This window comes from Anolis sagrei, chromosome 2 (genome assembly GCF_037176765.1).
Source record: "Anolis sagrei isolate rAnoSag1 chromosome 2, rAnoSag1.mat, whole genome shotgun sequence".
Classification (NCBI taxonomy): Eukaryota; Metazoa; Chordata; class Lepidosauria; order Squamata; family Dactyloidae; genus Anolis; species Anolis sagrei.
In genome coordinates, this window is record NC_090022.1 from 16431782 (window position 1) to 16456401 (window position 24620).

Sequence of the window (24620 nt, forward strand, 5' to 3'; positions counted from 1 at the left end):
GTGGAAGTGGCAGTGCCTCTAGCACCGGGCCTCCCGCAGGCTGTGGAGTTCACCTTCCTGCTGCCAGTGGGATGTCAGGAATGCTTCGACCAGGCTGCGCTGGGCAATAATAATAATAATAATAATAATAATAATAATAATAACAACAACTTTATTTTTATACCCCGCCTTCATCTCCCCGAAGGGACTCGGGGCAGCTTACATGGGGTCAAGTCGTAGCATATAAAGTATAACAGTAATATAAAACAACATAAAAACAACATTACACCAATAATAAAACAATAAAACAACCATCATAAGCAACAACCAAGGACATACTTCAACAGGTTAGAAAAAAGGCTAATCAGAAAAGTGCATAGATCGTGTAGAGCAGATTATAACAGGGATATTATGACTTTTAAGAAGTGCAGCAGCAAGGTGCAGGGACATAGTCTAGGCAGTGGATTAGAGCCAACACTCAAGGGAGTTGTTTAATCAAATGCACAAAGGAACATCCACGTCTTTAATTCCTTACGAAATGTGGATAGGGAGGGTTCCATGGAGTTCCATGGAGGTTGACTACCAGGCCAGGAAAGGCAAGGAGGCCCTCCCACTGCCAAAGGCCACTCTCTGTATCCACAGGGTTTGACTCCCCTCACCCCCAGTGGATACCAAAACCAAGTCCGATTCTCTGCAGAACCCTGGTCAAATAAGGGCCTTTTCATAGAATAATAGAATTCTAGAGTTGGAAGAGACCTCATGGGCCATCCAGTCCAACCCAATGCCAAGAAGCAGGAATATTGCATTCAAAGCACCCCTAACAGATGGCCATCCAGCCTCTGTTTAAAAGCTTCCAAAGAAGGAGCCCCCACCACACTCCGGGACAGAGAGTTACACTGCTGAACGGCTCTCACAGGCAGGAAGTTCTTCTTTATCTGAAATAATAAGGGTGGTATGTGCTTCTGCCTTGGACTGTGTTGAGGTCTTCTTCCTTCCCTCTTTCTTTCTCTTCCCTTGCTTTGCTTTTCCTTGCTTTTCCTTACCTTTCTCTTCCCTTGCCTGCCTTTTCCCCTTCTCTTCCCTTCCTTTCTCTTCTTTTCTCTTAGACTTCCTTCCTTCCCTTTTTCTGTTTTCTTTGCTTCCTTCTTTTCTTGCCTTCTCTTCTATTCCTTTCGCCCCCCTTGCCTTCTTTTCTCTTGCCCTTCCTTCCTTCCTTCCTTCCTTCCTTCTCTTCCCTGCCCTGCCCTGCCCTGCCTTCCCTTTGCCATCCTTTTTCTTGCCCTGCCATCCTTTTTCTCTTCTCTTCTCTATCCTTCCTTTCCTTTCACTTCTTTTCTCCTGTGCTTCCTTCCTCCTTCTGTTTTCTCTTCACTCCCTTGGCTTTCTTTTCCCTTGCCTTTACCAACCCCCTCCTGCTGCCTGAGGATTAGGATCCCCAAAAAACATGGCCCCCTCCAACCCTGCTCCCCCTGCCTTTGTTCTGTCTCCGCGCTGGGCCTGTAACAGCTGTACTTTTCTATAGGACGTATACTTTAAGCCCAGTGGGAAGCCAGGGGGCCTCAAAGAGAGGTTCTCAGGGATTTTTCTGAAGTGATGGTCTTTAGAGTCTTTAATGATACAACAAAGTCTTTATTATGGAACAAACAACAAATCTTCAAAGGTTCAAACAACACTTCAAGGCTTTCTTAGTCTAGTCCTCAATGGACTGGCACCTGACTTTGATTAACTGTACTTTCTCTGTAAGAAAAAACCCTTTTGAACCTCTCCTAGGCTGTCTATTATCCAGGCCTTGCTGATGTGGGACTCACTACCGACCCCAAATGCGTCTGGACATTGAGTAGACCTACCAGCCAAGGCCTGCAGATATTTCAGCTGGAGTTCCGTGGATCTGTAAAGCTATTCTCCCTTTGAGAATTCTTAGAAACTGCAGGGCTGTTTTCCCTCCAATTGCTGTGAGGCTGAGAGGCTGTGAGCTCTAAGCCAGAGCCTTTGGGACCTTTCCCCTGGATTTTCTGTTTCTGTATCCTCGGATGTTACTGGAATTTCCTGGACTTCAGTTTCCCCGGATGGTATTGAGAAAGGAAGCTTTTCTACAGGACAAGCTGGTCTACGTCCTATAGCTTAGCTACCTTGTGTGAGACTGCCCAAAAAATGGCTCCTTTCCCTCCCAGAGCCCAGAACAAGGAGCGGAACCAAAGCTTAATTATGATGGACAGGAGGCCTGTCCTATGACTGCAAAACAGATAACAGAAAGAAAATAAAGTTGGAGCTCCTGGTACAGCCGTACCAGAACAGCCTTTCATCTGGGGTTCAGTGGGTTTGGAGCAGTGGTTTCCAACCTTTTTTAAAAATCTGATTCTCTTGAGGAGTTTTGGTTTTAAAAAGCAATTTTTAATACTAAAATTAGAGGAATCTCCTTGCGCTATCTTATGCTCTGCTCCACAATTTATTTATGTGAACAAGAGTTTTCTGCTTTGCTGGTAATTAAAAACAAGTCCAGGAATCAGTTGAAAGTAAGTGATGACGTGCATGTAGCTTTTGAGCAATAATATTAGCCCCAGGATTACCCAACATATAAAGAAGATGCAAGCTCAAAAATCACATTGATGCAAAATGTATTTAATTTTCTATTAAAAATGTTCATTTTTATATTATAACTAGCTTAGGGACCTGGCGCTGCCCGGGTTATTTGAGAAATGAATTGTGTATCAAGGTTGGTCTTTATCAGTTATTTATATGGCTTGCAGTGGTCTCAGGAAGTTACTGAAGGTACTGCGAGCAGGCCTGTAGCGAGGGGGGGGGGATTTAGGGGTTCAATCCCCCCCCTGAATTTTTTCAGGTTAAAAAAAATAAACCTGGTTTACTCATGAACCAAATCCCCATGCTAAGTCTATGGGACGCAAAAATTAAGAGTCCCTCCAGAACTGCAAGCACCATCTCAAGCAAATATTGACAATTTATTCACATTGTCATTACTTGCAGCAATAGCCGATGTAGCGAAGCAACCAAGTTGGGGGGGGGTGTTGAATGCTCTCATTAAGGAGGCCAGACTTGGTGGAGGTGGTTGACAGGGGTGGAGCTGCAGGCTATCGAAGGCTGCTCTGCCCCTGCTGTGCTCTTTGCTTCAGCATGAGCTAAGAGGCAGGTTTCAACCCCCCCCCCCCGAAATTTTCAACCTCCCCCAAAATTTTCAAAACTCCCCCCCCCTCAAATTTTCAACCCTTCCCAAAAAATTTTTCTAGCTACGGCCCTGACTGAGAGTGCCATCATCTGTGGTCCACCCTTCTCCAAATTGCACCAGAATGGAGAGAGGGTCGTAGGGGCTCTGTGTGCCAAGTTTTGTTCTTGATCAATCATTGGATGAGGGTCACAGTGGTCTCAGAAAGTGAGTTTAGGTACTGCAAGTCCCATCATCCATAGTCTGTTCTCCCGCAAACCTCACCAGAATGTTGAGTTGGCCAAGGGGGCTCTCTGTGCCAAGTTTGGTCTTTCTTGATATTTGGATAAGTGTGGCTGTGGTTTCAGGAAGTGAGTGAAGGTACTGGAAGTCACATCATCCATCGTCCGTCCTCCTTCAAACAGCATCGGGATGTAGAGTGGGTCATGGGGGCTCTGTGTGCCAAGTTTGGTCTTGATCGGACATTAGATGAGGGTTGCAGCAGTCTTGGGAAGGGAGTGGAGGTACTTGAAGTCCCATCATCCATGGTCTGTCCTCCTCAAAAGTGCACCAGGATGTAGAGTGGGTCATGGGGACTCTATGTGCCAAGTTTGGTCTTGATCAGTCATTGGCGAGGGTCGCAGTGGTCTCAGGAAATGAGTGAAGTGACTGCAAGTCCCATCATCCATTGCCAAATTCTTCCAAACCGCACCAGGATGTAGAGTGGATCATGCGGGCTCTGAGTGTGAATTGTGGTCCTGATCCATCATTGTTGGCAGTTGTAATGGTCTCAGGAAGGGAGTGCAGGTATTGCAAGTCCCATCATCCATGGTGCACCCTCCTCCAAACTGCACCAGGATGTAGAGTGTGTCATGGTGACTCTTTGTCGGTAATTGGATGGGGGTTGCAGTGGTCTCAGGAATTGAACAAAGGTACTGCAAGTCTCATAATCCATGGTCCATCCCTGGCCAAACCACACCAGAGCGTAAAGTGGGTCATGAGAGGTCTATGTGCCAAGTTTGGACCTGATTAGTCATTGGATGAGGTCAACAGCGGTCTCAGAATGTGAGTGATGGTACTGCAAGTCCCATCATCCATGGTCCATCCTCCTCCAAACTGCAGTAGGATGTCGAGTGGGTGATGGGGGCTTTGTGTGCCAAGTTTGGTCTGTATTGGTAATTTTCTGACAGAGCCCCTGGCCTTTTCCTTTCCTCTCTTTGTCATCTCGGAATCTTGGAATTGAGGCTGGCCAATCAGAGACCATATGCAAATTTCCCTCTCTCATGTCTCCGTTTCTGTCATGAACCCTCTTCTCCACCAGGGGCTCCTATTGAAGCTGGCCAATCAGAGACCATATGCAAATAGCACCACAGTGGCAGCCAATCAGAATGCTAGTACATACTTCTCCCGCCACACTTTTGCCACACTTCTATCCGCCGCATACAAACTTTGACTTTTATTATATACATAGATAGATAGCAGTCTTAATTCATGTTCCCATTAAGTTTAACAAATATTTAAAGTTTTGATTAAAGTTTATTTTTAGATTAACACAGTTTATTATTCTTGAACCTTGTGGTCCCCGCTAACAAAAAACCAAAGTGGTCCCTTTAAAAAAACAAAAACGTTTGGATACCAGTGGTGTAGATGGTGGTGGGGCCAAGAGAAAATCTTCCTCTGTCCATTTGAAAATTCTTTAGGGCTTTATAGAGCATGACCAGACTTTTGAATTGTACCAAGTAAATTATGTACTCCCTACACCTTAGAGAACAAGTTACATGATGCCCAGGAAGTCAAAGAGAGGGCAAGGGTTCTATGACAAAGTTCTCAGAAGCACTGGAATGATGAAAGCTCATATCTTGCAGCGCCAGAGGCTGAGTAGAGGCAGAATTATCAGGTGCTTTCCAGGAAGGGAAAGTCTGAGAAAACGAAAGCAAGGTCATCAACTCTGCCTTGTCTCCCTCCCAGAGCAGCACCTGCCACAGCCATGGCCTCTGGAGATCCTGTGACAGAGCTCTGTGAGGAATTGGCCTGTTCCATCTGCTTGGAGTACTTCAAGAACCCTGTGATCATCTCCTGTGGGCACAATTTCTGCCAATCCTGCCTGGATCAATGCTGGGAGGAGAAAGAGGCCTCCTGCCCACAATGCAGGGAAAAAGTGCAGGAAGGCGATGTCAGGCCAAATAGGCAGCTGGCAAACCTTGTGGAGATAGCCATGAAATTGGGGAGCCAGAAGGCAGAAGAAAAGGGGAGAATCTGCCAGAGGCACCAGGAGCCCCTCAAGCTCTTCTGCAAGAAGCATGAAGCCCCCATCTGCGTGGTGTGTGACAGGTCGAAGGAGCACAAAAACCACCAGGTGATTCCTCTGGACGAGGCATCGAAAAAGTACAAGGTACAGGGTGTGGCTGGTGGTTCAATATTTCCCTAGACTGTGAGATTTTCAGAGACAGGGTGCATCTACACTATAGAATTAATGGATTTTGATACCACTTTAGCTGTCGTGACTCAATATTATGGAGCAACAGTATTTGTTGTTTTACAAAATCTTTAGCCTTTTCTGTCAAAGAGTCGTGGTGCATCACAAACTACAAATCCCAGGATTCCACTGTATTTAATCATGGCAGTTAAAGTGTTGTCGAACTGCATTAATTCTACAGATTATGTAAACCTTAAGACATTCAGCAAGTGATTTGAACTTCAGGAACACTATAGAAAAATGGGGGGGGGGGGGGAATTACTTCTGTCTCAGAGTGTCATGAAGATCCTTCTTTCATAGATTCTAGATAGTCATAGATTCTAGATAGTTCTTTCATAGATTCTAGATCCGTGAGTCGCCCTAGGGCTGAGAACGGCGGTCTACAAGTGCCGTAAATAAATAAATAAATAAATAGATAAAGGCCAATTGTCCATCTCTTGCGAGTGCTTTGATTTTGCATCCCTGTATGGCAGAATGGAGTTGGACTCGATAACCCTTAGGATCTCATGCAACTTTGTGATTTTATGCTCTCAGATCCAGGTGAAATGGTGAAATTGTCCCCTAAGTTGTTGGGATAAGAAAGCTTTAATTTAGCCTCTTTACTTCCAGCCAGAAGTTGGATACAGAGCAGAACAGAGGGTGAGTACTGGAACCACACCCAGAATTAAGCAGGATTTTAAGAATGCAACAACAACAACAACAACAATTTCTTACCAATCTCTTCATGGCTCAAGGCGGGTTACAGAACAATTTAAACTCCAAAAACAATTTAAAGTGCAAAAACACCACAAATATGCATATTAAAACGTATCTCTATAAAAATTATAATAGATTCCAAGCAAACCTTAGGCATCACAAAACAGATTGCTAGACCGAACAGTTCAAACAAGGAAAAGGAGTCACCGTTGAGTAAATTGGCTAAGGAAAACAACTCAAACCAAAGAAAGAAGCAACAAAACAAAAACAACCAAATAACAGAACCAGAGTAAAAAACAAACAAACTGATTTTCACAGACAACTTGAAAGGTGTTCACAGAAAGGTGTTTATGTGAATGTGACTGAACAGAGGGAGTAATTACAAATCTGTCTTCATATTGAGGAAGAAAATGCTACAAGACAACAAATGAGAAAGGATGTTTGAGTCGGATAAACTTTGTTCAAACACAAACTTTGGGTTCAAATTTCAGGAAAGAAATTCCACTTGAACATTAGGAAGAACTTCCTCACAGTGAGAGCTGCTCAATAGTGAGTCTGCGTTTGGGGATGATCTTGATAGCCAGCATGGATCAGATTAACCTGTGGTCTGTCCAGCAGTCGTCAGCACTTGTCATGGCTTGTGAGAAGCACGTCGTGGCGGTCTCTGCCACGTGTGATTACATAGTCTAAGAGGTTCAAATATTTTGACCGGGGGTGCTTCCATGATGTCTTGAGTTTGTTTTTCTGGTGGAAGAGTGTGTTGGTGATGACAAGGTTGTGTTCTGCACATTTGGTGAGAAGCAGGATGCCATTTGAGTTGATGTTTCCAATCCTACTCTTTACCTATGGTCCCTGGCTACAGGTCGAAGTCTCATCCAACTCTTGCGTTAAAATCCCCAATGGGGATGATTTTGTCCTCCTTAAGTATCTCCGATAGGATGGTGTCCAGCTGACAGTAAAAATGTTCCTGAACACCAAATGTTCATCAGCATTTGGTGTTTTGCATAGACACTTATGATGATTGCCTGTTGGTTTTTGGCAAGGTTAATTCGGAGGGTTGAGAGTCGTTCCTTAATGCCAATTGGTGCTTCGGACAGGTAATAACCATATAATTTCTGATAGCAAAGCTAACTCCATGTATTCTTTGTTCTTCGGATAGTCCCTTCCGGAAGAAGGTATAGCTTCCGACTGGCAACCACTACTCAGAGGACCTTTTCATTGGCCTCTCCATGACTGTGGTAGAGCTCTAACAGCTGAATCAGCTGTCAGAATTTAAGATACAAGTGAAGACCTATCTCTTTGGCAAGCCTTCCCAAACAGTTTTAATGATGAATTTTAAACTCCACTGTATGCCTTGTTTTTGTTTTGTGTATTTTGATATATATTTTATGGAGGTATGTTTTAATGTGTGTATTTTATTGAGTGTTTTAAAATGATTGTGCGTTTTTTATGTTTTATTAATGCTGTAACCCACCTCTAGCTGTGAGGAGAGGCGGGCAAGAAATAAAACTATTATTATTATTATTATTATTATTATTATCATTATTATTATTAGAAACACCACAAGATGAGTCCATAGCAGACACTCTGCTGGCTGTTGTATTGGATCACACATCGGACAATTCCCAAGTGTCTAGGTCTGTATGATGTATTGGCAGATAATGCATGCAGATCCCAGTAGCTGGCAGAAGGTAATCTTGTCAGCACCGATTGTGTTTAAGTGCAGGCCAAGATCTTTAGGCACTGCACTCAGTGTGCCGATCACCATGGGCCCACCTTTACTGGTTTGTGCCAGAGTCTTTGGAGTTCGATCTTTAAATCCTCATATCATGTCATCTTTTCCAGTTGTTTCTCTTCAACCCTGTTGTCACCTTTGATTGCAACATCAACAATCCATACTTTTTTTTTTAACATGATCGTGAGGTCAGGAGTATTGTGCTCCAAAACAATGTCTGTCTGAATCCGGAAGTCCCAGAGTAGCTTGACGTGTTCATTTTTATTATTTGATCCTATGACAAAGCCCACAGGATTGTATGAGTCTATTTAGATGGGAGAAACATGTTAAACTTAAAAAGATAATTTCTTATTTAATTAATGGCCTGGTGTAAAGCAAGAATATTGAGAATGGACTAGATAAAAAATCTGAGAAGTCTGGCAGAATAAAAAAAAATTAAAATAAATATATTTTTAAATATGGGTTGGATTTATGAAATAAGAATATTGAAAATAAAAAAGGAAACACAGCAAGCATTATTTAGCAGCAAATACATTAAAATTGAGGTAATTAATAAAATAGGAAATTGCAAAAACTGGATTTTAGGCAAAATTGTTGAGTTTCTTCTTAATATTGCTCTTGAATGCAGATTAATTTTAAATATATTTGTTTAGCAGAAGATTATGCAACGACAATTCAGTAGCTGCATTTGTTGGAAGAAGAGAGAAGTCAGTTGTGTTTTCCATGGTTTTCTTTAAAAAGGGAGAACAGGGTGTGTGTCTGGATCTGTAGCTTTCTGACAAAGAAATTCCCTCACAAACAAAACTGGAAGGCTTTAATTCAAAAGCATGAATTAGGAAATGCAACAAAGTTCCAACTGACAGTTTATTTCCTTGACACCTCACCCTGGCCCCTCCCCTACATTGCTCCCGTTTCCATGGCAAGCCTCTCCCTGATTTCAAATATACACAGGACAGGTCTAGGGTATGTCCTGTTTCCTGGATTCACACAAAACCAGGAAATAAGGTCATGACTGTTAGATTTAGTAGGTAGGTAGGGGTGGGGGAAGTTACAGAGAGGGAATATTATGATATTATTTATGTATTTTGATTCTTTTTAATTTTTAATTTCTTGGATGTTAATTCCATTTTTGAAAATGTTTTCTTTATTTACTCAGTTACACCAATTCATTCCTTATTCTGCAATTGTAATTTTGCATATTTTAGTAAATTCCACCTTCCTTCACTTCCACTATTCTTTATGTTTTTAGTGCAATGCCAGCCTTTTTTGAGCATTTTCCTAATTTCAACTTTTAAAAAACAAAAAAGCAAATATAAATGTGAAACAGAAAAGTGAAAACAGACAGCTTGTGAATAGTGAGGGGAAGAGGTGGTAAATGCCCCGTTCCTCCCAAATGTCACTTTACTGTTGGGATAGTAGTTGGATGGACTCATTGCACCAAGGTTGAGGCCAGGAACATTGCGAATTGTGAATGACCAATGGGTCTTGCCCCTCAGTAACTAGGAATGGGGGAATCATGGGGAAAACTGGCAATGGGATGTACACAACATCATGAAATAGGGATGCAATGCCAGTTTGCCTGCCTGGTGTGATAAAATCAGTCCTATGGATTTCTACAATAAAATTTATTAGCACAGGAACATAAGATGGGACTTTCAGACACTTTATTTTTCCTGGAGGGGCTTTTTATGTGTAAAGAAAATTGTGGAAGAATATTAACAAATGAAAGAGAGGGCTGTAAATAGAGATTGCCCCTATAACATTAGTAAACAGGTGAGTGTGGTTGGTGTCATGATCTCTAAAACCTTATCTCAAACCATTCCTAACTATGGACTAAAGAAGTAAACAAGAGCTTTTCTTTTCTTTTCTTCAGGGTCAGATTTGGAAGGTTCTGAAAACTCTGAGGAAGGAGAGAAAGAAAATTTTGGCCTACAAAGCAGACGCAGCACTGGAAAGTCAAGATTTGCTCGTATGTAGGACACTATTACAGTCATCAGTGCATATCTGGATAAACAGGATATGCAGCACTGAAATTCTTTTATCAAAAATATATTTCACTGGAAAAGACCTAATAGCCTACAGAAAATATTTTGATGTAAACCCATCCTGTGTTGGGCCCTTGGAAGTCTTCACAAAGCTCTCTCGCAATAAGATAGTCACGTTTTCTGTGTGAAGACACACAAGTCCTTTTTCAAGGGAATGCAGAGAATTCAGTCCAAATACAGTTTCTTCTTGCCTCTCACTCCCTTTTCTCCTTCCCTTTATTCTAGGCTCAAACCCAAAGAGAGAAGGAGAAGACTGTGGCTGCATTCAGACACATGCATCAGTTTCTAGAAGAACAAGAGAGGAACCTGCTGGTCCAAGTGGAAAAGGTAGAGAAGGAGATTTCTGCAAAGTGGGAAGAACACCTGGCCAGATTCTCCGAAGAACTCACCTCTCTCTCGAAAGTCATCAAAGAGATGGAGGAGAAGCTTCAGCAGCCAGCAAGTGAACTCCTCCAGGTAAGGGCAGAATTGTCCCATGGATGACTGAGACACCTCAGCTTTCAAATAGTTCAGGGTAAACAATATTATTAAATTACTTTAACGTTTATACTGCCTCAGTGTGATGGGTTCCTTCCACTTCCACTTTTTCAGACATATGAACATGGCCTCCATGAAAATACCTCTACTGATTTTTGTCTTTTCTTCGTTTACAGGATATCAGGCGCTTCATACAGGGGTAAGTTAATCTCCCACAAAATCTCAGATATACATATGAAGCAAATGACTCTCTATCTGAGGGCCTTTTCATACTGCTCAAAATATGAGTGGGTCTGTCATTTAAAATGCCAGTTCCATTTGCAATTTAGGGCCAGACAAGGAGCAAAATTCCCCTTTCTGGTGGTATGTGTGTGGCCAGATATCCACCCATGTTGATTCATGATTTGGTAGAGTTACAAGATGGGTAGATGCAGGGAATGCCATGGATGTAGCATATCTGGACTTCAGTAAGGCCTTTGACAAGGTCCCCCATGACCTTCTGGCAAACATACTAGTCAAGTGTGGGCTAGGCAAAACTATGGTTAGGTGGATCTGTAATTGGTTAAACTGATGAACCCAGAGGGTTCTCCTTCTCCTCCATCTCTTTGATGACTTTCGAGAGAGAGGAGAGTTCTTCGGAGAGTCTGGCCACGTGTTCCTCCCACTTTGCAGAAATCTCCTTCTCTGCCTTTTCCACTAGGACCAGCAGGTTCCTCTCTTGTTCTTCTAGAAACCGAAGCATGTGTCTGAATGCTTCCTCTTCATCCTGGAAAGAAGTGATGAGTGGAGTGCCATCAGCAGGGTTCTGTCCTGAGCCCGGTCCTGTTCAACCTCTGTATGAATAACTTAGATGAAGGGTTAGAAGTGTTGTAAACCGCAATGAGTCGCCGACTTAGGCTGAGATATTAGCGGTATACAAGCGCATAAATAAATAAATAAATAAATAAATAGAAGTCATGATCATCAAGTTTGGAGATGATACCAAATTGGGAGGGATAGCCAATACTCCAGAAGACAGGAGCAGAATTCAAAACAATCTTGACAGATTAGAGAGATAGGCCAAAACTAACAAAATGAAGTTCAACAGGGACAAATGCAAGACACTTCACTTAGGCAGAAAAAAACTAAATGCAAAAATACAGATTGGGAACGCCTGGCTCAGGAGCAGTATGTGTGAAAAAGATCTTGGAGTCCTCGTGGACAACAACTTAAACATGAGCCAACAATGTGATGTGGCGGCAAAAAAAGCCAATGGGATTTTGGCCTGCATCAATAGGAGTATAGTGTCTAGATCCAGGGAAGTCATGCTACCCCTCTATTCTGCTCTGGTTAGACCACACCTGGAATATTGTGTCCAATTTTGGGCACCACAATTGAAGAGAGATGTTGACAAGCTGGAATGTGTCTAGAGGAGGGCAACTAAAATGATCAGGGGTCTGGAGAACAAGCCCTATGAGGAGCGGAGCAAGCTTGTTTTCTGCTGCCCTGGAAACTAGGACGTGGAACAATGGCTTTAAACTACAGGAAAGCAGATTCCATCGGAACATGAGGAAGAACTTTCTGACTGTGAGAGCCGTTCAACAGTGGAACTCTCTGTCCCAAAGTGTGCTGGAGGCTCCTTCTGTGGAAGCTTTTAAACAGAAGCTGGATGGCCATCTGTCGGGGATGCTTTGAATGCAATTTTCCTGCTTCTTGGACAGGGGGTTGGACTGGATGGCCCATGAGGTCTCTTCCAACACTATGATTCTATGACCAGAATGGGTGGAAATGGCCATCATCCCGCTCCCATCTCCAAACCTCCATGACATCATTTTCAAGCTCCAGGCAATCCTCGTCTTTCTGTAGTTTTCCTACTTTTTAAGAACTAAACACTAGGCAGGGAGGAGAGACTGTCTCTGGGGGAGAGCTGTGGGGACTGCCTCCGGGGATCACAAATGGCCTCCATCCCTGCAAAAATCCAGAGCTTCCAATAAGATCCACACCTTTGCAAGTACTTTTTAAACATGGATAATCATTCTTTTGAACAGCCTAGGTGAATCCATTTGCATTAGGTCTCTGTGTAGATGGGGCCTCAGGCTTTCAAAAGCAGCAACACATTTGAGTCAGCGTTTTCTGGGATTCACAAGTCGAGTTGCACCCACAGAATCATAGAGTTGGAAGGATCCTCATAGGCCATCAACTCTATGATTCTGTGGGGGCATCAATAGCATAAAACTAATGCAATTAACACAACTGGAAATGCCATGGCACAGTGCTGTGGAATCCTGGAAATTGTAATTACGTGAACTACCAGCATTCCTTGGCAGAGAAGGCACAATACCTGATAAGACGGGCACACTCAAACTGCGGACCTCCAACTGTTTGGGCCTCCAAATCCCTGAAGCCCTAACCAGTTTGTTCAATAAAGGAAATGAAGAAATAAGCTGGAGGGCCACAGTTTGAGGATGCCTGTTATAAGACTACAAATCCCATGGTTGCATAACATTTAGCCAAGGCAGTGAAAGTGGTGTCAAATCCTGCGATATTTTTCATTCTCCTCCAGGTGTGAGATTAAGGAAAAATTTGAGGCTCCTGCAGCATTTCCCCCTGCTCTGAAATGGGAGATCCAGGACTTCTGTGATGTAAATCTCTTTCTAGAGGGTGTCATGAAGCAATTCAGAGGTAACAGAGAATGTCTGCAATGATTTTTAGTGACGTGTGACTAAAAATCAAGGAAATGCCTCAGATAGACTAAAACATGTTGGGGTAGGGTTGTTGGACAAATATGGAAAAACTGAAATTGTGGAATTGTGTTGGGATTGTGCAGCAGTACCCAGAGATTCTTTGAGACAATAAATTAATCAACTTCATGATAGTCAAATCTGCAAAAGTGAAAACTGCAATTATGGAGCATTGAACAGTCTGAATAGAACTGGGTCTATGTTGGTCCAAAGGGGACTGTAGTTATCTGTACAATCAGTGCTTCACAATCGCAAGAGTTGGGTGCATGGATCTCCACAAAAATAAAAAAAATGAATAAAAAGCCACTTTTTAAATTTGAGAAAACACCACTGTAGGAATCTCGAGGTTGTTCTGTGAGGATCTCTAGTCAACGTACACTGGGCATGAACCATACATTCATAACAGAGTACCTAGACATTCCTGGATATGTGTTCCCTGGAAGCATCTCTAGGTCCTCCAATGTGACTTTATGGTCAACCTCTGGTAGGAGGTGACAATTGAGGCAGAAGAGGCTTCCCTATAACTCATCCTTTCCCTCCCAGTGTGAATTAGGGAAGAGAGGCCCCTTTTGTGCAGTTGCTTTACAGACCCCTTTTGTCTGCACATCAAAAGCCTTGTGCGATATCCCCCTGTGTGCATTACACGTTCCCTGTTAATATAACAATGAACATTGGTTTTCTGATGCCATCTTTCCCAAATGAGGCAGAACTCTGTGTGGGTGAAATTACACTGTCTCTTGGTTGTAAGATTTCTGCCATCCTGTGTTGTTTCCTCTTGGATTTCTGAGCATCTCCGTGTCCTGCTCAATCTTTCTCTTTCCTTTCTCTCTTTAGATTCTCTGGAAACTGGGCTTCATCAGCAAAAAGGTAATCTAAACAGATTTTATTCCAACAGGGTTTGTCATTGCCTTCCCGTTGAAGCAGAGACTACCAGGGCTTTCCATTACAGAGGCAGGATTTGAACCCTGGTCTCCCAGAGTCTTGATCCTATTCTCATACCATTAGTATTCAGGCTTGATTTTGCTCCATTTATTTTTCTTTTTAGCCAAACTCTCATGAATCTTTTGACCCAGACCTAACCACACTTCCACAAAATACAGTACAGCCAAACAAAACAAAACAAATTGTTTATTTTGAAAAAAAAACCCTCCTCTGCCTTTCTCTAAGGTTGAATCCACACTGCAGAAGCAATGTAGTCTGACACCACTTTAACTATCATGGCTGAAAGCTATGGAATCATGGGACCTTTTAAAACTACAACTACCATGAATCAATAGCATTGAGCTGTGACAGTTAAAGTTTTGTCAAATTGCATTCATGCTAAAGTGCAGATGCCAAGCCAGAGTTATGTAAAGTACACCTTCTAGAATGCTTTTGTGGCCCTCAATCCCTCTGGAGCCAACAGGCTGATCTCCTTTTAGCTAAACAAAGACCCCAAACAGCTATTCCAGATGCAACACATTTCGTTAGGTTGCAAGTACCGCTTTGCGCTGTTTAATGCAGTGGTTCCTAACCTTTTTTTGACCAGGGACGACTTGACCAGGGATCACTTCGACCAGGGACCAATTTGGCCAGGGATCACTTTCCAAAATTCGTACCAGAGGGGTTACAAATCAGTTTTTGGTCAACTTTAGATTGGTTATTTGAGGTGCGGATTCAGAAAATTGCATTGGATAGACCACATCAGCTCTAATTTCTGATACAGAACATATGCCATGGTTGGTGACACAGGGAAGGAGTGGCAGGTTGCACAAAAGGAGTGGAAATAAAATAAAATAAGGAGGATGGAGGCTTGCAGGCGAGATTTTCATCTTCATGGCCTAATGGTGGTCTGTGGCCCACAGGTTAAGAACCGCTGGTTTAATGTGAAAACCCAAACATGGTATACTGGCCGCTTTGGGGTTGTGGCTAATTCTTTTTTCCAGTAGCCCATGTACCACCTGGAGGTATGGCTTCTTCTATAATGCCATAAAATCCCGATTATCAAAGCAAATAATCTAAATTATCTGTTCTGAACTGGATTATATGAATCCACACTGCCATATAATCTAGTTCAAAGCAGATAATCAGTATTTTATATGTCAGTGTAGTGCTCTCAGTGTCTGAAAAGTGGTCCCTTGAGCTGCCACAGTTGCCAGACCCTGATCTGCATCTACACTGTAGAATTAATGCAGTTTGATACCACTTTCACTGCCATAGCTCAATGCTATGGAATCCTGGAAGTTTTGAGTTGAGGAGGCACCGATATTCATTGGCAGAAAAGGGTAAAGACCCAATGAAACTACAGTTGCTATGATTATATAGCATGGAGTCGTGGCAGTTAATTGGACCTTTTTCTGGGTGAATTTCTAGCATAATTGGTTAAAAGTGCAGAAAGTATTACCAGAGAGGAAGCAGGAACTACAAAAATCAACATAGAGCTCGATTTTGCCCACCCATTAAACTATTATTTGCCTGAAAATAAGCCTACCTCCACACAGCGGTGTTGCCCTTAATGATCAAAATGCTGTGATATTTAGTACGAATAAGGAGACCATTGGAACTCCCTCTCCTGATGAGAGTTTAGAAAGGACCATTTTTGAGGACTCTAAATTCCAAAATCCCACAAGAATCATAGACACAGGGAGACTTCCGGGAAGATGGCGACGAACGAGCAGCTTCTAAGATAAGCTCCGGAATTTGCTCCTGGAAATAGCTGTTTTTCCACAACTCCCCCAGGATTTATAACCCAAAATGACATCCAAGGGCAAGAAAAGGTCCCGGACCAGCCCCAGCAATGGAACAGGGTCCCATAAATCACCAAAAGCACGGAAACAGATGAGAATCGATGCTTACCTTCCAAACTCCCCGGATATAGCAACATCACAAACTGTGAGTAGCGGAGCACTGATAACACCTTCGATAAACTCACTGAATGTGGGTTCCCCCCTCTCTGACCAGGAGACAAGCCCAGGACAAATGCCAGAGGGTAATGGAGATAATGGTCATTTGAACTCTCCGGGGTGCAGCCCCTCCCTAGACCATGATATGCAGAAATATCGGGAGATATGTTTGCTGTCAGTGGAATCAATGATGCTGATTTTGAACAGACTAGGTCAAATTTCACAACAAATTCAAAGGCTACTTGACTTGCATTCCACACAGTGTTTTCAGGGAGTCAAGCCTGCAGAGACGCCCAGGTGCTCACATGCTGAGGATGCTCCTCTGACCACAGCTGCTGTTAATCACAGTAATAAACCAACAGTTGAAACTAAAGCATGCCTCACTCTGCAAAAAGCCCAGATAGTTCTGCAGCTCAATCAAAATGCTTTGGGCTGGAACCATAAACAACAAATTGTAAAATCACTGGCTTACTTGCTCAGAATCCAGCCCAAACTTATTGACTTAAAGGATCACCATTTTCTTCCAACACAGAATGGTGTAAAACGAATCCTCCTTACCTTCAACTCCCTTGAGATGTCAGACCGCCTAGCTCAAATGAAGGACATCTTATGGAACAGGCATGGAATAACTATCAGTAGGGTATTTAAGGATCAGACAGTCAATCATCTCATTCCTCGAAGTACATTGGATACACGGGTACAAGAAAGAAACCCAACACAGTTAACACAGCTCCAAGTCAGGAATTGTCACCCAGCAGTTGCTTACATTGATTTGGAACTTAAATCAGACCCTAATACAGATTCTTCCACGGCTCCTCCCAAGTCAAGCCCCCCCTCTAAGACTGTTACAAAAGAAAACAACAATGACAGAGATCCATCTGTGATTCCAGTAATGACTCAAGTAACAGAAAAGCAGATCAAAGACACTCCTGCAGGTGCTGCTTTAACCATTCCACACACTATGGACTCTCCTCAACCCCAGATGGAGCTTGCCTCTCCACCAGTCATAGGTGAGGGCTTGCAGACAGCAAATGAGTTTGGCTCTCTACTCGCCAATGACCCACATTTCATTACTCATGTGGCATTGGTCCATCCAGCCCCTTCATCAGAAGGCCAAGTTTCTTACTCACCAAACAATGACCCAGACCTTGGATCGTGACCAGGCCATAGATCCCTTGGGACTATGACAGCTACAGGGCCAGCACGGGGTCAGCCTATTGACTTGGAATGTGGCTGGGTGGCTCGCATCCATTAGAGACCCTTGTTTTATAGACTTTCTTTCCCACTATGATATTATTCTGATCCAGGAATCTTGGGCAGTAGGTGATCTGATAGCTAATGGATTCCACTCGTATTGTGTAGGGGCAGAGCCAGGAGCTACACATGGAAGAGCAAAAGGTGGATTAGGGATTTTAGTCTCTACCACTTTACGTGCCATAACAAGGCCCCTTCCCCCATTAAAAACAACTGCAATGGCAGTGCTAATTCAACTTAAGTATCGTACCTTGATGATAATAAATGTCTATCTGCCTCCAACAAGGAAGAAAGCCCAAACTAGAGCTTTATGGTCAGAATTGGAAAATTATGCTGCAGACCTCATGGTGCAGAACCCAAATGCCTCTGTAATTATGGGAGGGGATTTCAATGCAAGAATGGGACCTGATGATGCCACACTCTTTAAATGTTACAAAGGCCTACCTCCTGCCACTGAATATGAGGTTCCACTTCTAACTCGTCGTTCCAAAGATCAAAAAACAAACTTTGCAGGGTTGTGTTTGGCTCAATCAACATCACGACTGAATCTCCACATCTTAAATGGTGCTCTGGAAGGTGATCACCCAGCAGAATTTACATATCTTTCTGGCTCTAAAATGAGCGCCATTGACTATATAGCCATCTCAAGGGACCTTCTTCCATATGCCAAAACCTTGGAAGTTAAGCCCAAGTTTGACAGTGATCATTTTCCTGTCCTGCTGCACCTAAATTCTTTCACCCAAAATACCCACACAGTGGAATGTTTCCAACCCTCCCTATCACCTCCAGGAGGAACCCATGTCAGGGCCAAATGGACTCCCTGTCTGAACCAAAGAATATCTGAGCTCCTGGCCTCTGATCGACTAATGGGGCTACAGACTGCCTTGACATCATCAGCATCCCCCAACATACTACTTGACAACTATATGAACATCACTCAAGAAATACAGAAGCACCTAAGGTTTAACAATTTTACATCAAGGAAGCAGCAACAGCAATACTCCAAGCCCTGGTTTGATAAAGATTGCGTCAATGCTAAAAATGCTCTTGTTGCCACTTATCAGGCCTTCATATCCAATACCTCACCATCAGCAGCGCAAGACCTTCTTCAACAAAAGAGGCATTACAAGCAGATGCTCGCATATAAGAAAAAGGAAGCTATGAAAAACAACTGGGCTCAGCTTATCAAAGCTGTCAAAGAGAAAGACTCAGCCACTTTCTGGCATATTACATCAAATGCCCAAAGATCTGATCAACCTATTGTGGATTCCCACATCCCTCCGGGGATTTGGGAGGCATATTTCCAGGATCTCTATATGGACACCTCTACTGGAAGGGACTGTCCCAACTTTGATACAGAGAACCTTCCACCATGGCCACCTGTATCAGCTACAGAAATTAAGAACCTGGTTGCCCAACTACGATCAGGCAAGGCTCCAGGAGAAGATCTTATCCCAGCAGAGGCCATCAAGAACAACCTGGATTTCTGGACCCCCATCCTAGCCTCACTTTTTACATGTATTGACAACCATGGCCAAATCCCCAAGGATTGGGGGCTTGCAATCATTGTTCCCATCTATAAAAAGAAAGGGAAAAAGGATGATCCTGCGAACTATCGACCAATCAGCCTCCTTAACACTATCAGCAAGCTATATGCTAGACATCTACAATGGAAACTCCAAGATTGGTTGGAACAAGAAAGCATATTAGCTGAGGAGCAAGCTGGATTCAGGGAAGGTCGATCCACCATAGATCAATGCCTAGTGCTGCAACACCTTGTGGAAAAATATTCCTCTCAAAACATAACCTCACTGTATGCTGCTTTTATTGACTTTAAAGCAGCATTTGATTCCATCTCGCGAGTTAAACTTTGGGGAAAACTGGAGAGTTCTACAATTGATCGCCGTCTATTATATCTAATACGCCAACTTCATGAAAAGACCACACTCAAAGTAAGATGCAACCCACAGGGCCACCTCACTGAGGCTGTTGAAACATGCAAGGGTGTCAAGCAAGGCTGCATTCTGGCCCCTTTGCTGTTCAACTTCTATATAAACTCCATAGTGGCCCAGCTTCAAAACATGGACTTCCACCCCCCAAAGCTGGCGGGAAGACACATCTCCATCCTGCTCTATGCAGATGATGCTGCTGTACTCTCTAGAACACCCATTGGGCTCAAAAGAGCTTTGAGAGCATTAATACAACATTGCAACACAGATCAGCTCCAACTCAATTACAATAAAACCAAAATCATGGCTTTCGCTAATAGGCCCAGGACTTACTCTTGGAGCATAGATGGTCATAAAATTGAACAAGTTACATCCTTCAAATATCTAGGTGTAGTTTTCCAATCTAATGGTAGCAGAAGAGCTCATGGGGATCAAGTATCCAACACCGCGCAGGGGAGCTCAATTGCCATTCTTAAATATCTCAGGACAAGAGGGGGTCACTTCACACCGGCAGCGCTCAAGCTGTTTGAAGCCAAGTCATTAGCCCAACTCTTGTATGGTGCTCAGCTGGGCCCCTTCCCCAGTTTTGCCCCATTAGAGGTGGTTCAGTCCAAGTTTCTGAGATCGGCCTTGCAGGTACCTAAATGTGTTTCTAATGCCACCCTGCGACTAGAGACGGGTTTTATGAGAGTGGAGGCCAGGGTGTGGGTGACCATACTTAACCTCTGGCTCAGACTGTCCCGTGCACCCCTTGGCCTTGCCCCACTAACCATGGAGGATGACTTCCAATCCACATGGAAGCAGGCGGTAGCATCCAAAATCTCCTCGTTGGGATTTTCTCCAGGTCTACTATTAGCTATGGATTACAATCAAGCCAAAGCACTTATTAAACAACGTATCACAGACACAGAGCGCCAACTAGATTTGGCCTCGGCTCCAACCTTTCTTGTCAGTGAAGACAGCAGATACCTTGCCTCCCCTATGGCATATTTAACATACTTAGAGGTTCCTATTCATCGGAGGGCTTTCACCCTGGCCCGATGCCACGCTCTCCCATCAGCTGTACTCGAAGGCCGCTACCGGAAGATCCCTTTCCCAGAGAGACTCTGCCCCTGTGACTCGGGTCATGTGGAAACAATAAAACATGTGCTCCTTCAGTGCCCGTTCTACAGGGATACCCGTGCCAGGCTTATCTTACCCCTGATAGACAAGCACCCAGGCCATTCAGGACAATTTTATACCTCCCTGTTACTTGCGGATACTAATTCAGCTACAACCTACAATGTCGCAAAGTTTTGTGCAGCAGCATACAAAATCCGCCAGGGAATGACTAGTTCCAAAAGTCAACTGTGTGTCCAGTAATCGTCTTCCCTGAATCTACAATTTGGTGATGGATCTGGACATTGTATGTTTTTACCCTGTTTCCCCTTCTGCTCCCTCACCCATATTGTGTTTTTAGTAGTTGTATTTATATTTTTAATGTACCAAACATGCCAGGTTTGTAAGGAAACGTGACACTATTTCCTGTGCTGGTCAATGACCGAAATAAATGTTTTGATTTGATTTGATCATAGACACAGGGAATGTTCTCACACTCTGCTCATATCAATATTCATAAGCAAGCAGGGTAATTACAAAAATACAATTTAATTTCTCAGCTGTTTGAAGTATAACCCTCCTGGGACATTCCATTCCAGTGACAACAATAAATGACAGTCATTTCTGAATGGCTTGAAATTCGTTGTTATTAAGTTGAATGCAGAATATTGCAGCAACAAAAACAAACATGGTCCCTTCCACACTGCTCTATATCCCAGGATTTTATCTCAGATTCTCTGGTTATCCCAGATTATCTAGTAGTATAGACTCATATAAAACCATTCAAAGCAGATAATCTGGGATCAGATCCTGGATATAGGGCAGTGTAGATTCAGCCTAAACCTCTTCCCTCAAATTCTGAAGAGTCTCATTATGCAGCAAGATTAAGAAGAAATGGCTTTAGTTTTTGTTTGAGATTAAATGTTTGTGTGAGGATTCTGCAATCTGAGAGCTATATTCTGAGAGATGTAATTAAAAAGTAAAAAATTTCAAATTCTAAACAAAATGGATGTTTGTGGATTCGCTCAGGAATTCCCTTTGAAATATTAAAATAGTCCAGATCCTGACTTTCTGCCTCATTTCATCAGCAGCAAAAGGGAAAAAAATATTTTTGTGTCTTTATGCTTCAAACACACTTTAGTGGCGAGATAGGCTTTTTTTTGTCAATGATTCACTATGCATCCCAAAACAAAGAATTGGTCCCCTGTAGGGCTGGGCGGTTTCGTTCTTTAATTTCGTAATTCGTTAAAAAATCGTTATTTTTTTTATAACGAAGTGATAACGAACCATTCAGGAGCAACTAAAAATCGAAATGAATTTTTCAATTCGTTTCGGAATTATTTCGTATTCGTTTCGTATTCGTTTCGTATTCATTTTGTATTCGTTTCTTATTCGTTTCGTTATTATTTCCGCACGTCTGGGGCAAGTTTTATAGTTGTTGTTTGTTTAATCAGTGAAAAAAAATTATAAATATCACACCAACAGTCAACAACAAAGGGAGAGGGAAGCTTCAGAAGTTCCCCCTGTCCCATTTGGAGGTTTTTTAGCGTATTGCGCGGTCGTGTCCGCCATTAACGAATCGATTCGTAATTGTTTCGTAATTGTTTTGTAATTGTTTCGTAATTTCGTAAATATCGAACTTTTTTAAAGAAAAATTTCAGAATTCTTTTAAAAATCGAAACGCAAACCCCCCCAAAAAACGAATCGAGTTTAGAAACAATTTTTTCCGTGGCTGCCCAGCCCTAGTCCCCTGCCTCAATATGAAATATGAGGGAGGAAAATAGTGTCATGGAATGGGATGATTTGTGTAGCTTAAAATTGTTTCTGACTTATAGATACCTTAAAGAAATGTTGTCAAAATCTTTTCTGGGGCTGAGAGAGTGTGACTTGCCCAAGGCAACTGAACCTTGGTCTCCAAAGTCGTAGTTCAACTACCACATGTCCAAATGTTATTTCTTAAGGAGGGGCATGTTATAGAACATGTTGAGATCTGAGGGGAACAAGGGAGGATTTCCTTGTCATTTTGTAAGAATGAAAGATGGAAGCTGAACCCCTCTAACAGTTTACATCTCTCTGTCCATCTTTCTATCCTTTTTCCTTTCTTTCTCCACCGCTTTTCTGCTTCCACCACCAACAGCACATGTGACTCTGGATCCAGACACAGCCAATCCTTGGCTCATCCTCTCTGAAGACTGCAGACGTGTGACATTTGAAAAGAAAAGACAGGATCTTCCTGAAAATCCTGAGAGTTTCCATGACTATGCTTATGTGTTGGGTCAGGAGAGATTCACACAAGGCAGGCATTTTTGGGAAGTCCTTGTGGGAAGTGAGGAAGGATGGTTTGTGGGTGTTGCTAGAAAGTCTATACTAAGGAAGGACTTCATCCCCCGTCACCCTGAGGCTGGAATCTGGCAGGTGGGAAAGTGGGAAAGTGCATACAGATTCTACTCCAACAACAATGCGGCCCCACATCTCACTCTGAGCGAGGAGCCCAAGAGGATCCGAGTGACACTGAACTATGAAGGGGGTCGGGTGGCCTTTTACGATGCAGACTCAGCGGCCCTGATTTTAGAATACCCTCCAGCCTCTTTCTCAGGAGAGGCTCTCCTCCCTTTCTTTTCTGTGTATGATAAAGGCCAACTAGAGTTATCTCCCTAAGTGATATCGAGCTAGAATTTGGAGGCTCCCATCCAGGAGAGAGGAACCCTCAGACCCACCAACGAGAGTCCGATACTCTGGCAAGCAAAGGAAAGAGCCAATAGAATTTCCCCAGATTTTTCCCAAATAAATCTCACCAAAGTTGAAGAAAAGCCACTGAGTTGTATTTATTTCGTCCAGCTGGAACGGATGTCAAACCGTGATAGTTCGTCAGGAGAGACATACATACAGTGAATTTCAGTACATTTTTATAGAAAACAGAGCTGTCAAAGTTCAAATTTCCTGTCCCCCGCCCCTCCGTTGGCATCTTCCTGATTGGCTGTTGTCATCAGTTGTCCCACCTGTCTTTTTCTCCTCTGTTTGCCTTCATTGCCAAAGAGTGCTGGTTCCTGGCTAAACTACATTCCCATGACTCCATAGCAATGAGCCATAATAGCTCAAGTGGCATCAAACTGCATTTATTCTACAGTATAGATTAGTGGTTCCAAACCCTTTTTTTTTTTTTTTTTTTTACCAGGGACCACTTTGACTTTTTTTGTTGTTAGAAGGGATGGCAAGCTTCAAGAATAATAAACTCTGCTAATCTAAAAAACAAACAAAAACCTTAATCAAAACTTTTAACATATTTGTTAAACTTAATATAACATGAATTAAGAGTACTATTATAATATAAGAAAGAACATTTTAATAGAAAATTAAATTTGGTGTCTATCAATGTGATTTTTGAGCTTGCATCTTCTTTACAAGTTGGGTAATCCTGGGGCTAATATTATTGCATATCACCACTTACTTTCAATCGATTCCTGGACTTGTTTTTAATTATCAGCAAAGCAGAAAAACTTTGTTCGCATAAATAAGTTGTGAAAAGAGCATAAGACAGCACAAGGCAATTCCTTGAATTTTAGGATAAAATTCCTTTTTTTACACCAAAACTCAAGAAAATCAGATTTGGTTGGAAACCACTGCTCCAAATCCACAGAACCCCAGATGAGAGGCAGGGGGAGTAGGGTTGGAGAGAGCCATGTTTGTTGGGGGTCCTTCCTCAGGCGGCAGGAGGAGGCTAGTAAAGAGAAGGTATGGGGAGATGAGAATCACAATCCACATTGGCCCGTCCCTGCCAAACAGAGAAATCAATTTGTAGATTGGTTTAGGAATCTCTAGGGCCCCCAATGTGACTCTCAATCCCCTCCCTCCAAAAGTTGACTGCAGAATCATACTAGTGGCACCATCCCACTTGAACTAAAATTTAAGGCAAAGAGAATGCATCCCACCTGACATTGTGTGTCTCCTCCTTCCTGCTGAAGTCTGGGGCTCAGGGTTTAGTGAAACTCGGGACCTCTCTGGCTGAGCAGTTTAAATGCATCACCCTAAACTCCAAATCTCAGAATTCTGCAAGAGGCAGAAACTGGATCCATGCTCTAGTGTGATGAGTTCCTTTGTGGACCTTCCCTGGATCTTCCCCAGAATCTCTCCACCCTGCCTTTGGTGTCCTGG

The 24620-nt window shown here is 42.9% G+C and overlaps 1 protein-coding gene across 1 annotated transcript; it reads left to right on the forward strand.

The window, feature by feature from the left end:
• Nucleotides 1-5123: 5123 nt before the first annotated feature.
• On the forward strand, nt 5124-23126 carry LOC137096303 (zinc finger protein RFP-like). Its single transcript, XM_067465414.1, has 7 exons — nt 5124-5528; nt 9917-10012; nt 10314-10544; nt 10742-10764; nt 13108-13226; nt 14120-14152; nt 22606-23126. The coding sequence occupies exons 1-7, from the start codon at nt 5124-5126 to the stop codon at nt 23124-23126; spliced, it is 1428 nt and encodes a 475-aa protein (XP_067321515.1).
• The last annotated feature ends 1494 nt before the right edge of the window (nt 23127-24620 follow it).